At 42.6% G+C, this 14038-nt stretch overlaps 1 protein-coding gene across 2 annotated transcripts in view; it reads left to right on the forward strand.

Moving 5' to 3' along the window:
* Cpvl (carboxypeptidase vitellogenic like) overlaps window positions 1-14038 on the forward strand; it is a 107030-nt gene that overhangs the window by 17573 nt on the left and 75419 nt on the right. For both annotated transcript variants that reach the window (XM_078030699.1, XM_078030700.1), the window contains 3 exons: window positions 6432-6546; window positions 7476-7534; window positions 9502-9581. In XM_078030699.1, coding sequence (XP_077886825.1) covers window positions 6432-6546; window positions 7476-7534; window positions 9502-9581 — 254 coding nt within the window. The remainder of the gene's footprint in view (window positions 1-6431; window positions 6547-7475; window positions 7535-9501; window positions 9582-14038) is intronic.

Genomic DNA, 14038 nt, shown 5'->3' on the forward strand with positions numbered 1-14038 from the left:
AAAGAAAGTAACTAACTTCTTTAGCCGTTTTCTTCTTGTGCATCAGAAAGCAAAGATAAAACCTCTTCTCCACCTACCCCATCCCATTCCCTTTAAGGCACATCTTTCTGGTGAGAGGCACAGAGAACCTGTAACTGCCCCATGAAGGACTGATTCAGGCAGGAGAACCAGGAGGAGGATGAAAGGGAGGATTCCAGCAGGCTGGAATCTGGTTCAAATTGAAGGGACGGGTTAAAGCTTGATGAGAATCCGGGAGTTTGGGAATGACATAAGGAGCCTTCCAGCTGCAAAAAAAATGAGAAAGTTAATTTTTCATATGATAAGACAGTGGCAATGATCACAGAGAAGGAAGACTTAACACCAAACACTACGAGTAAGTTTCCTTTGAAAATCACAGATGTCGTAAGCAAGCAGGTTGTTCATATATGTTGGGAGTATGTGTGTAGAATCAAAATGGCATTACATACCTATTTAACAATTCTAGTCACAAAACTAATTGCTTTAAATAAACGCTCTGCCTTGATTAACACCATCAGTGTGGCAGCCGTAGTATCAGCAGAACTGGGATCTGAATGGCAAAGTGGGAGTCCATTTCAACATACTTGGGGGAATTTAAAGACATTTACTTGAGGTACTAATGACTTCAATTAAGACAGAACACGTTACTTAAACCAAGCAAATGTTCAGCCTCTGCATATAGAAGTGTGAAGAAGGCCCTCATTAATTTACTAATTGCCCTTGTGCATCTTAAGCGGCAACTTCCACTTGGGTCTCTCAGTGGTTTCGTTGCTGTTGCTTCTCACCAGGTGTCGGGCCTTACAGGCACATCTAGTCCTGGGAACTGACAGATGCCCATCTGCTTTGAGTGACTTCCTGGTCCAAATCATGGCCCTAGCATATACAATTCCCTAAAGTCACCCCATCAGATCCTCTGTGTGACATATTATTGTGTAAACTGTTTTACTTCAAAATACTTAAGTTGTCAAGTGCTTAGCCCCCACCACAATATCTTAACTCACTGTTTCAGTGACAGTGTGCACTTTGGGTAGAAGGTTTTCTCTACTCTCTGTCACTGTCTTTGCCTCTCCATTTCTTTCTCTGAAAAGGGGGACCTGGGGTCTGTCTGATATTGGATAAGATGAGGCCTCCTAGCCAAGGAGGACATATCCACCCAGAGAGGCAAGGGATAGACAGGCGCTAATTCAGTTGCATTGAATGTTGCTTCCTTGGAATGACAGTTCATGAAGACAGAGGGTGGATTTTCTTGTTGACCTCTGGAACTTGCAAACATGGAGGCAGGGAAATTCTCTTCTGCAGGAGATTCTAATAGACCCAATCATTTGCCTCCTTCAGGGCTGTTCATTCTGGAACAAACCCTGAGGCAGGTGTGGCCAGGTTCATGAATTGACCACCAGGGGTCGCCAGGAGAATTGAAAGGGCTTTGGAGGCAAAACCAGTGCTGTTTCTTGTTTCCTTAGGAAGGGTTCAGTTTTGCCTTGTAGGCTGGCCCACCCTCTTAGGTTGCTAGAGAGTCGTTCCACCTAAAGACCTAGGATCCCTTTGTCCATTCTTTAAGACTCAGAATTTATTTGTTTCTTCTTTTTGATCATAAGTTCTTGCCACAGTACTCTGACCTATAGTCATTAATAGAGAGATGATTTTCTTCTTAAGTGATATATAACTGTTCACTGTTGGGGGTTCACGCATCCTTCGAGTCTTAGCTGAAATGTAACCTCATCCTCAGAGACCCTCTTTGAGTACTCATTTACTCTTTCACATTACCTATCCATCTAGTTAGTTACTGCCACCCCACCAGAAAAAATAATCAGAAATAACACATAAAAGATGTGCTCAGTATTGTTCTCAGTGCTATGCATACGTCTATTGTTTAAATATACATGGTCATCCTATGAGAGAGACATTATTATTATCCATATTTGCAAGCAGAGGACACTGAGACACAGAGAAGCTAAGTAACTTGCCCAAGGACACACACAGCTGTAAAATAATTTAATTGGAATTTCAACCCTGGAAGTCTGGCTCCAGAATCTATATACTAATCATGAAGTATTCTAACTAACTGTGAGTAGGAATTGGTCTGCACTCACAGCCCTAGACCATGTCCTATGAGTTGTTGGTGTTACATGTTAAATGAATTAGTACACTGTGGTAAATTGATCAAGTGTGATGCTGGTGAGCCAACTGATAATATGTGTGCTTCTGTGAAGAGATGTCCATAGCATGTTGAACATGTTAAGTGAACACAGCAAATATACCAGTTTAGGTAGAGCCTGATCCGTTTTTTGAAAGAGGATCTGATGTTGGATAAGACGAGGCCTCCTAACCAAGGGAGACATATCCACCCCGAAAGGCAAGGGACAGATTTTAAGGAAAACTTTTAAAGCTTTTGAAAACAATAAAAAATTATGTATGTTGCATATATAAGAGCTACAAGATACATATACAATGGCATGGGGAGCACAGGGAAATACCCAGGAGAGTATGAAGATCATCCTTAGTGGGTAAGATTGGTGGGGGAGGGGGATTAAATACCCCTAATTGAAAAAAAAAAAAAAAGCTTTAGTTAAGAATAAGTACTCTTGCCGGGCACGGTGGCATCTGCTTGTAATCCCAGCCACTTGGGAGGCCAAGGCAGGAAGATTGCAAGTTCAAAGCCAGCCTCAGCAACTTAGCAAGACCCTGTTCAAAAAAACCTGAAAAATAATTTAAATAGGACTGGGGATGTGGCTCAGTGGTAAAGCACCCCTTGGTTGAATCCCTGGTACCAAAAGAAAAAAATAAGTAGTCTCTTTTTGCAAGATGGAAATTTTTAAGGAAATCTTTTAAAGCTTTTGAAAACAATAAATGCACCCATTCTCTTATTTCATGGACCCTGAATCATAGCTTCAGTGTAATGAATATTTTTGAAGTAGTTACTTCTTGTTTCATTTGATCCCAAACTTTTGCAATGTGGTTTTGTTCTTCATTTACTTTTATGTTTGCCTGAGTAAGGGTTAGGGCATGGGAGATGAGCTGCATTCTTATAATTGAGAGCTGGATTTATTTATTTTAAAGACTATCACATGATAATTCCATGCCATCACTATGGACATAATATTATGTATCATGATGTTATGATGCCACATTATATTATAAAAGTCTGCATGAATCATACTCACTCTTGGGTGTTTGGCGTTAAACGTGCACACCTTTATTTTCAGGCATCTGACTTTTGCATTCTATCCCAGGTCAGGGCAATATTCATTCACAGGCTGGTTGGTTCAAAGATGTATGTGTGAGGTTTTCTTTGAAAACAATTTCTTCAAGGGTTGTTGAGCCTCAGTCACCTCCTTCAGGAAAGTACACTGAGGAGCCAGGTCAGCTGAGGTTGGAGGTGTGTGCAGATCTCTTATTATTTAAGCATTTCAAGAATGCAGTGTCCTGGGCTTCACAGTTGCATAAGAAAGTTGTTTGGCACTGAGGTGTTTGACTTGACTTTGTAGTGTGGCCTCTCAGGGTCAGGTTATTTTTTCTGAGAGTCCAGAGGTTCCTTTCATTGTGCCAGGTCACAGGAAGGGTCACGGGAAGCCAGGGAAGAACAGGGTGGAGGATAGGAGAGGACCAGTGGAGACCAGAAACTTCTGGCACACATTCAGCTCACAGATGCTCAGCCCTGCCCTGAGAGCCATGCGGGGGCTTCTGAGAAAGACTGAGGGTGCCCGCCCCACTCCTGGCCAAGAAAATTGCAAACTCTGGGGTTTGAGCCTAGGCAGAAGTATTTCTTAAAAGCTCTCCCAGTTATTTTCATGTGAGGCTCAGCTTACTGGGGCCTTTGGGATTTCCCTGGGACATAAGGAAGAAAGTGGAGGCTGGACATGCCCTGGAATCAGTGGACCTGAAGCATCTGACATTGCTGTGAGTCTGGGGAAGATCAGGGACAGCTTCCTTCCAGGTCCTATGCTTTACCTAACTTTTGAAATAGATAATGTACTCCCACTGAGTGAATACAAGTAGAAGTCGGTCTCAGTGAGTGTATTGGAGGAAGAGCTGATGGGACTGAGTTTAAATATTAAATAGCTATTAAATAGGAAGGCAGAGGGTCTGAGAGGAAAAAGATATCACATGTTCAAACAAAACCCATAGCAGGTGTTCAGGTAGGTTGGGGCAGAGCTCATTCTACTTATTTACCACATTAGAGTTTATGGTATCATTGCTCGTACCTCTTCTCATCAGAGCATCCGGGCAAGCCTGTGAGGTTGGCGCTATGTCCATTTGACAGATAAGGAAACTGAGGCCTGAAGAAGTGGAGGGCCAGGATATCTTAGCTCTTGTGTGGCCAAGTAGAGCCACAATCTGCCTGGCTCCAAATTCCACGGCTCGCTTTGCTTCCCTGTTTAAAAAAAAAAAAAATGAATAGCTGTATTTCATGTTATTTTTCCTGCTGACCAGGAAAGATGTGGACCAAGTAAAACCCACCAAACAACACTCTTTCCTATTCTTCCATTTATAGATGGTTTGTGTTCAAACTGTCCATGAATCCCTAGTATTCTTCCATCACAGCAGTAGCTAGCATTTATAGAACACATGCCTGGTGCCACTTGCAGGGCTTTATGAAAAGGAATTCATTCAATTCTCCCAATAGCCAGGCATTTGTTGTAAGTATTATGATTACTCCCCATGTTACAGGTGAGGAAACTGAGATCCAGAGAGCTTAGGCAACTCACCCCAAATCACCCAGCTTGCTGATAGCGAAGCCCAGGTTTACATCTAATCATTTTGCGGCAGGAGCGCACACATTTATCTGTTACATAGAGTTGGCTCCTGTAGTTACAGCTATGCTAGTCAGAGGTCCCAGGCTGACTCCAGCTTCTACTATGTCTGCCTGTTTTTTTAATTATAATGATCATTTTCACTTATTGTGCTTTTACTGTACATTAGGCATTGTCCAAGGGCTTTGATGATGTCACTTAATCCATCGTGCTTGGGAGTGGGCCCCGGGGGCTCTTCTCCAGCCCATGGCTGTGCCAACCAGCACTCTGTCCCAGCAAGACCCTCAGGACCCCCTTTCTAGAGCACTGCAGGAGCCTACATCACACTTTTGGTGACTGGAGAAGTGCCTGGTTCTTGGATGGCATCCCAGTCTCCTCCTGAGTTAGTCAAGCCTTCTCACATCCTCCAGGCAGAGGGAGCTCCCTGCTCCAATTCAGTGGAACTGGCCTTGGTGGGTTTGGTCTGGGCTGCATAGGAGGATGCAGGATTTATCTTATTCCAGTCGCGTCCTTGTTTGGCATGCCTCGTGGACCAAACATCTAGAGAACCAGGACATCAAATAAAGATCCACTTTTGGGGCTGCTTGAGCCCTGTAGGGCCCAGGCTGTGGAGGACTCATGTTAGGGCCATGTGACCCTCTGCACCCAGTTCTTTTCTGCTGGGAGCCCCCCCCCCACCCCATCTCTTCTCTCTCCGGCTGCAGCTCTGCTCCCAGCTCTGTTGTGGTTGGATCCTCCTCCACCTCCAGGTCTCCCTCCAGGACTCAGGTCCTCCCTGAGTCCAGGTCCTTCCCAGCCCTCAGGGACCTTCTTTACATCACCCTTATGTTCTTTTCACAATCCTTAATCATGGAATTTACTTATTTTTTCCTTCCTTATTTTCTGTCTGCATTCCCCACAAAACTGTAAGCTCCAAAAGAATTCTGAGTCTTCTGCTGTCACTCACTGCTTGACCAGGTACCTAGCTCCTATACCCTGTCCCATATTAGGTGCTCAGTAAATATGTGTTGAGTCAAAGAATAGAAAATCCCTCTGCCGTTGAAGCTGATGGCATCGACACCACTACCAGTTCCTGATGGTCAACATCCAGGTTCTGCCCATGGCCCTTTCTAATTCATGTCTCTTATGTCCTAAATAAACCCATTCCTTGCTTGGGAGTTTGTTATTGCTCTTTCCATTGGTTGAGTGACTCCAGGCCTGTCCACAGCTCCTCAGTTTCTCCCATATTGAATGAAGTTGCTCTAATCCCTGGCAGTTTGGGCTTTCAGTTATGGGGGAGACCATCCCTGAGGATGGATTCTTTGTTGTGCCTCTGTTGGGAATATGCAGGTCCAACGGAATGCCCGCCTAGCCCCAACTCAAACAGCTGCAAAAATTAACCCAGATTCCGGGCAGAGTGCTAAGTGTTTAGCAGCATACACAAGCAAGACCTCCACATTCAAGGTGGTTTCTATCTCTTTGCAAGAGAAGAGGACACCATCATGCGTGGCAAGTACGAATGCGAAACAAGAGATGACCAGTACCTTGTTCATGGCTGAAATGTGTTCATTTTGGGGGTCTGGCAAGACTTAATGGGATGTAGTCAAGACATGGAAGACACACAGGCTTTCTGTAGCCTTGGTGAGTGTTCTGTGTGGTCACCAGCTTCTCCGTTCCTTCTAGGTACAACCAGAGACTGCTCCAGTAGTTCTGTGGCTGCAGGGCGGGCCGGGAGGCTCATCCATGTTTGGACTCTTTGTGGAACATGGACCTTATGTCATCACAAGTAATATGACTGGTAAGTGTGGCTTGAACTGTGTCTCCTATGGAGAATCCTTCACCAGGGCCTTATATCTAATCGAGAACTAACTTAAGGTAGACACTGAGTCACTGGGAATAGTTTTAACAGCTCCAGATTATAAAAACACAGCTCTCTGGCAATGCCTGTCCAAGGAGGAGCCACTGGGGTGAGTGTCCTGACTGGCCTACTTTCTCCCTTGAAATTTGGGTGAAAGGTTCTAAGCTCTTTTCTCAGAGCTCTGCTGGCTGACTCAAGCATTCTCGGCTTGCAGAAACAGTTGGTATTTGTTATCGTTTGGGAGAGCTCTTTTGCATGGGCCTAATGGGGGGATTATTCAGACAAACTGAATACCTTATGGTTCCAGTCACTGAAACGACCTGTTACCTTGGAAGCAGGATGCTGTGGTGGAGGAAGGATGCAGAACAAGCAACATCTGTCACCCAGGCTCATCTCCAGGTCATTGTCTTATTTTGGAGATGGTTTACTTTCCCTGGGTCAGAATTCAGAGTATGAACCCACTTGTGACTCATAAAAAGCTTCTGTGCTTGTTGAAATTGTTGTTCTCTTCGGTCTTGGGTGGTCAGAAGAGAATTCAAGAGGATTAGACTGTTAAGGATGATTTATAGGACTGGACAGATGGGAATTATCACATGGATGGTCCCTGGGTATTTCCTCATGGCCCAGTTGTACCGGGTTCTGTATTCAAGCTTCGTCTTAGATGTAGAATCCTTCTAAGAGAAAAAGAGAAGAGAGGAGAGGAGGTCAGGGTGCTGGGGCCAGGTCCCCACTGTGAAAGTGTGATACAGTATCAGAGGCACACCCACAGTTCCTGGGGGAGGAGGGTGCTGGACTCCTGACCGCAGCAGGGCCTTACATGGTATATTCTGTTAGCAACTCAGACTCAGACTCCTCCTCTGTTTTAACAGTCCTGCCCAGAAACTTCCCTTGGACCACCACCTTGTCCATGCTATATATGGATAATCCGGTGAGTACAATGCCACCTGTGAATGAAATGTCTGTGTCTATGAAGTGTCTCTGTGCTGGCCTCTCTTGTCTTTTTTACTTTTTATTAAATTTAGTCATGTGCATAATAGTGCTTCAGTCAACAATAGGCCACATATGTGACAGTGGTCCCCTCAGATTTTAATGGAGCTGAAAAATTCCCATCACTATAGTATTTTTACCTTTTTCATGTTTAGATATTTTTAGACACACAGATTCTTACCATTATGTTATAATTGCCCGTCATATTCAGTACAGTAACATGCTATATAGGTTTGTAGTTTAGGAGCAAGGGCTTGGTATAAATATATACTATATACACTTGTGTTTTTATACAAAATTTATATATACATATTTGTGTATAGTGCACACACATACACACAACCCTTAGCCCATGTGTGTAGTAAGCTACAACTTCTAGATTTGTGTAAGTATACTCTGGGGTGTTCCCACAACAATGAATTCACCTAAGGATACATTATTTCTCAGGATGTACCCTCATCATTAAGCAATGCATGACTGTACATTTTAAACATTAGAGATATTTTTTCTTTTTACAGTAGAATTTAGGGCTGGGGTTGTGTGGTTCAGTGTTTGAGTGCTTGCCTAGCACGTGTGAGGCACTGGGTTTGATTCTCAGCACCAGATAAACAAATAAATAAAATAAAAGATATTGTGTCCATCTGTAACTAAGATAAATAAATGAATAAAATAGAATTTAATCTATAAAAATGAAGACTATTTTGAGATTTATAGCATGTTTTGTCATAATTAGTGTTGGGGAATTTTTCTTGCTTTCTTCTCTTTTCTAGTTTTGAATCCCAGGAAATGTCCTGTTCACTGGTTTTTACTGTTGAGGATCAGGGGTTAGTGTCTTTTTTCGGATGGAATAGGATGCTCCTGTATAGGTTATTGTTTAGTATCAGAATTCCTAATCTGTCCTGTAGTGTTCTAGATAAATAAAGCCCAAACTAGTCTCCTTCCCTTATCAGGAGAAGCAGTATGCCTTATTTGGGGACAAAAACGGATATTCTCCTTTAGAAGTTTTCTGAAATTGGTTTTCAATAAACTATAAAATAGGACAGTGGCTCAGGGTCTGGTTCTACAGATTCAGAGTATCTTTACTCCCTTACTAAAATCTCAAAACTTTTCTCTCTTTTCAGAGGGTCCAAGGAGAAAACAATTAGGAAGGGAAAAAAAAAAAGTCAACACACTTGTCCTTGATCCTTTGTCAGTCATCCTTTTCCTTAGTCTATAATTACATATTTAAACAGGAGGTGATTTAAATGTGTTATCTTGGGTGTTTGGGGGCAGCAGGATAAATGAAAAAAAAAAAATCTTTCCAGCTAGTGGGGAGTGCATTCCTACACAAATTATTGACACAAACTCACTTGTACCTTCTTCTTTTGATTGATAGCTCAGTTGTCTATGAAATCTTAGGCAGAGACAATATTGGGTTAGATTTAGTCTTAATTATTTTAAAACTCACCTACTGAAAATGAGATGGAGTGATGGTCGTATATATCACAAATTAAGAAAAGAAGAAGAAAATACATCCAGTTCTCTTCTTTCTCCAGCCAGAGAGCTCCTTCTTGGCAGGACAGAGCAGCACACCCTTCAGGGAAAGGAGACTGCTTTGGATCTTCTGATGCTGTGGCTGGACAAAGAAAGATGAAGGGCAGGTCCCCACTGAGGAATCAGGACAGCCCAGCCCGCAAGGGTAGACCCCAGGGCAAGGCTCCTGCTGCTGTTGTGTTTGGGGTGGGGGATGAGTGAAGCCAGTGTGCCCCTGTGAGGACAGCCAACATACCTAGGTGATGGCAAAAACCTGAAGTCAGAGGTTTGGCCTGTGGAGTAAGTAAGGTTGCCCCTCCCCCCCACAAGTTCCACCTAAAGACCCGCAGGGAGTGTATGTCTGCCTGCTCACCTGCTGGTCTGTTCCCCCTTCAGGTGGGCACTGGCTTCAGTTTTACCAATAATTCCCAGGGATATGCTGTCAATGAGGATGATGTGGCCCACAATTTGCACAGGTAAGATGTGTAGGCTGTCTCTGGACCTCTTCAGACCAAACATTTTTCTATCTCAATAGGAAAACCCCTTCCAGTGCTGGAATTATTATTGATGGGTCCTTATTGCCCAATTTCTGAAAGATTGGGAGAATTTCTACCCAGGGCCACACACACTCACACACACATGTGCACACTTGTAGTCTTTTTTTTTTTCTGTTATTACCTCATCATTGATAATTGCATAATTGGCCAGCAGAGAACATAAAGAGCTCAGAAATGATGCACTTGCCTGGCATGTATGAGGCACTGTGTTTGATTCTCAGCGCCGCATAAAAATAAATGAATAAAATAAATACCAATCTTTAAAAAAAAATCCTTTTAAGAGTCAGAATTTTTCAACCAAAGATTTTTTTAAACCTTTCAACCAAATGCCTTAAAGTTGTTTTATTTTCCCCCAAAATTATCTTTTAACTTTGCATTTACTAGGAAATAGCATCTTCTCCGAGAATTGGTGGTTTTTTTTTTTTTTTTTTTTTTTTTTTTTTTTGCGGAGGTGGGTCTTATTTCCCAGGATCTCTCCTTCATACGCATTTGTTTTTACTCTCTTGCTTCTCCCTCATGATTTTTTCAGGCTGAACAGCTTATTAGCTCGTTCTTCCTTTTCCCCTTCCTCTTACAAAATGTTTATTTTGCTTTAAAAAGGGGAGAGGGGAAATATAAAATTGTTAGCTTGATTAAACAGTGCACATAGAGTTTCTTCCTTTTTCTTACTCACATCTATTATAGCTATTTTTAGCACATTAAAAAAAAATGTAAGCGACCTTTCTTATTTGGTCAGATTTTTCCAGTCTGTAAATTGTTCCTTGAGATCAAGTTCTGAGTCCTTTCAGGTCACTAGGGGAGCACTTGCTGCATCATGGTAATCTATTAAAAGAGCCCTAGTGGCCTGGGGAGTTCACTAGGTGCTTCCCCACCCCACCTCCACCATCCAGCTGCTAATTACTTGGTGAGCAAAATCCACTAGTCCCCAAAGAGAAAGTGTCTCTAATAGAAGTCAGAGTTCTCTGATCTCTGATAAAACCTTTCCATTTTACTCTTCTTTCTCCCCAGGGCAGATGGCTAGTGGAGGGTAGAAAGAAACTTCTTGGCCTTTTCCCCAAAGGCAATTTTCTTTTCCTCTGCTGACCCTGAAAAGAGTATATCTTCTTCACTTTCCTTTTTCCACATCTTATGATTTTAACCCTTCCTCAGTTTCCACGGGAGTTCTTAGGTCCCCACACCTCTGCTCCCAGGTACAGTAGATCCTGGGAACATAATAACCACCTGTCCTTGCAAATGGCCCCCTTTCCTCACCCCAGTTCCCAAACTCTCTCCTCCCCCCACAGACACTCTCTCCTCCTGCCCTCAGAAGTCTCCTCCAGCACCCTGTCTCTGGAGCTTTCATTCTTCTGATAGGAACCTACTCTTTACCCCCCACCGGACTCCAACCCCTTCTGGCTTAAATCCAAACAAGCTCAATTGTTTAACTAGCAAACGCCCTGAGGGCTGAGGTTCTGTATTAAAGAAATGTGTCAGTCTCTTGGAAGACACAGCATTGCAAAATCCCCCTCCCTCCCCTTCCCAGAAGAAGCTCCCAGCTTCCAGTACCCTCCGTGTGGATCTTTACTGCTGACATGTGGTACATCTCCACTTGCATGACATGTAAAGAGAACCTATTTCAAAGCATCCATTGTTTATAGCTGTTTTAGTTCTTTATGCTTCAGGCTCTTAGAACTGGAAAATAGCTAATCAAGAGTAGTGCAGAAAACTGATTTCAGCTGTTTCCTTTATAGTTTACGCTATTCGTTTCCTTTTGTGCCTACATTCTTCTGTCCAGCTCTCCAGATGGGTACTGGGAATAATAAGGTCGCTTTGAAACCTGTAAATGGGCTACTGAGGGTTTAGAGTAGACCTTTCTTCCTCTCCCTTTGAAGACTATCTTTCCTTCTTCTGAAAGTCCCTTTCCTTTTTCCTATTAACAGTGTGTGTCTGGAAGGAGTAGCCTCCCAAATTCACTTTGATGTTGCGCATCTTTTGTGTGTGTTTGAAAATAAAACTTTTTCAGTAACAAAGTGTTAGGATTCTCTCTCTCTCTCTCTCTCTCTCTCTCTCTCTCTCTCTCTCTCTCTCTCTTCACTCTTTGGAATGTGTTAGAGAGCTTTAGTGCTTCTCTGGCTTAGAAAAAAATAAAACCACCAAAACGTAATACATTTGCTCACTTGGACTTGCATAGAGTGGCCGGTGCCATCGTGTCGTGCTGCTCTCCATCCGGGAACACACACTGTCTGCAGGACACTGTTCTGGGTGCAGGCGATGCAGCCAGGCAGACCTTGCCCTCCTGATGTGCAGTCTAGTAGGGTGCCTGAAGTCACCTTGGCAGCCAAGTGGATGTGCTGCTGCTGTTCTGCCCACCATGTTGCTTTCTGATGGGAAATGCTTTGATTGGCCACACGAAAATTCCCAGCAATGCTGCCATGAAGCAGGTTTCATATATGAAAGAAGACACTATGATCCACACAGGAGGGAGAGGATCCCAGCAAGGTCACCCTGGGTGTAAAATAAATGAGAAGAGGCTGCTCTTGTGTTCTCCAGCACCACTAAACAGCCACAGTTTTCCTTGTTGAGTTGGTTTCTGTCCACTGTGGGTGGCTGTCAAACTCCTGCTTGGCTTTAGTGAGGATGATATTCCCACTTAGATGATCAGAACCTCAATCTTTCTGAATGTCATTTGTATGTATTATTCTGTGGCTCCACCAGAACTGATCAGATTCCTGTACTCTCTTTAGGTCTATAGTGCTTGATCATTTCACTTTCTCTATTCTGCACACACCAACTTCCATTTTCAAAAAACTTATCAAAGGAGTAATTTTCTCCTGGTCATCTTTCCCTGCAATCTCCGTTTCTCCGTATTGTCCTTTAATATATCTGTCTGCCAGCAGATAGCCTTTAGCTAAGATTCTATTTATTAGACAAGTAAGGTTGCAAAATGGAATCTTATAGCAGATGCATGTTTTCTGTGCCACATAATTCCACCTGAATAAATGCATGGAGCACATGTGTGCACGCACACACACATGATGTGTGTGCGCGCGCACACACATGATGTGTGCTATGTATATTTTAGCAACTCTGACTCTCAAATTTGAATGTTCATGAAGACATTATTCTAGACTCTATCTTTAAGCAGACCCTCACCAGGTAATAAGAATATCCCTGAATAAAAATACAGTTAAATAAGCAATTGCATATGTGAATCTAATTTTTTAGTAAATCTACCTTTTCCATTCTTCATTCCCATTTAAGAGAGACCTATCAAGGGCTCACTTTAAAAAAAAAAAAAGCAGTCAATTTAAAAACTTCTAATGGGGAAATTGAAAGATTAACTCCTTCACTTGAGATTGCCAGATGAGGCCTAGAATACCCAGTTAAATTTGAATTTCAGGTAAGTGGTGAATAATTTTTCATGTAAGTATAATCCAGACAATATTTGAACACAATTATACTGAAACATTGTTTTTTCATTTATCTGAACTTCAAACTGAATTGGACATATTATATTTTTTACTTGCTAAATCTAGCAATCCTAACAACTCTCTAGCCAGCACCACAAGGAAGCAAGCTTTCAACAGATTTACTCTGTTCCATTGTCTGTTGCCATTCCAAGAATCAGGAAGAGAGCAAGGGAAGCAGTTTTTAGCCTGAAGGTTGGAGAGGGAAGGGTGGAGGATGAACTCCTATTTTTATCCCTGCTCTAAAGCCAGTTTATTGTCAGTACTAACATGGAGGCCATAAAATTGCAGCTTCCCAGATTGAGTTGCTACAGAGGCCACTATAAATTATAAATAGAGAAATAACACCAAAACTCTGCACTAGTGGCTCATGCTGAATTTTTATGGAGCCTTTGAAAATTAAGTATAGCCAAGATCACAGTGGTTGTAATGACCCAATTTTGCTTCTGTAACCCTCGAACTCTCTCCCTTTCCTCCCTCCCTAGAGTCTCCTTGCCTTTCATCTTCCCTGTATGGCTCATGGCTTTCAGTCCCTCAAGAAGCTGGGACAGAAGCCATCCCCAGCATCTCAGGCATTGCAGTTTGGGTCAGAACATTCATAAAATATCTGAGTGTCACGAGTTTTCCCCTCCTTTTGGGGAAGATTTTAGTCAAGTAGGAAATCATTCAAACATTTCCCCTTTTCTTGCTTCTTTTGAAATAATTCCTTGAGTTGACTTAACTCTGTTTCATGTTGTTCATTTCTGTGGCTGCTGGCACTCTTTAGGAAATATGATTTTTCTCTTTTTTTTTTTTTTTTGAGCTCAGAGGCCACTGTTCATGTATTTCAATACTTGTGGTCATTTGCTGGTTTCCCTTTAAATTATGGTCCTTTTACAGATTTTCTGTTTTTTTGGTTATTAAAACTAGAAAATTCCAGGAGCTCCATTA

Source organism: Ictidomys tridecemlineatus, chromosome 2 (genome assembly GCF_052094955.1).
Source record: "Ictidomys tridecemlineatus isolate mIctTri1 chromosome 2, mIctTri1.hap1, whole genome shotgun sequence".
NCBI classification, from domain to species: domain Eukaryota; kingdom Metazoa; phylum Chordata; class Mammalia; order Rodentia; family Sciuridae; genus Ictidomys; species Ictidomys tridecemlineatus.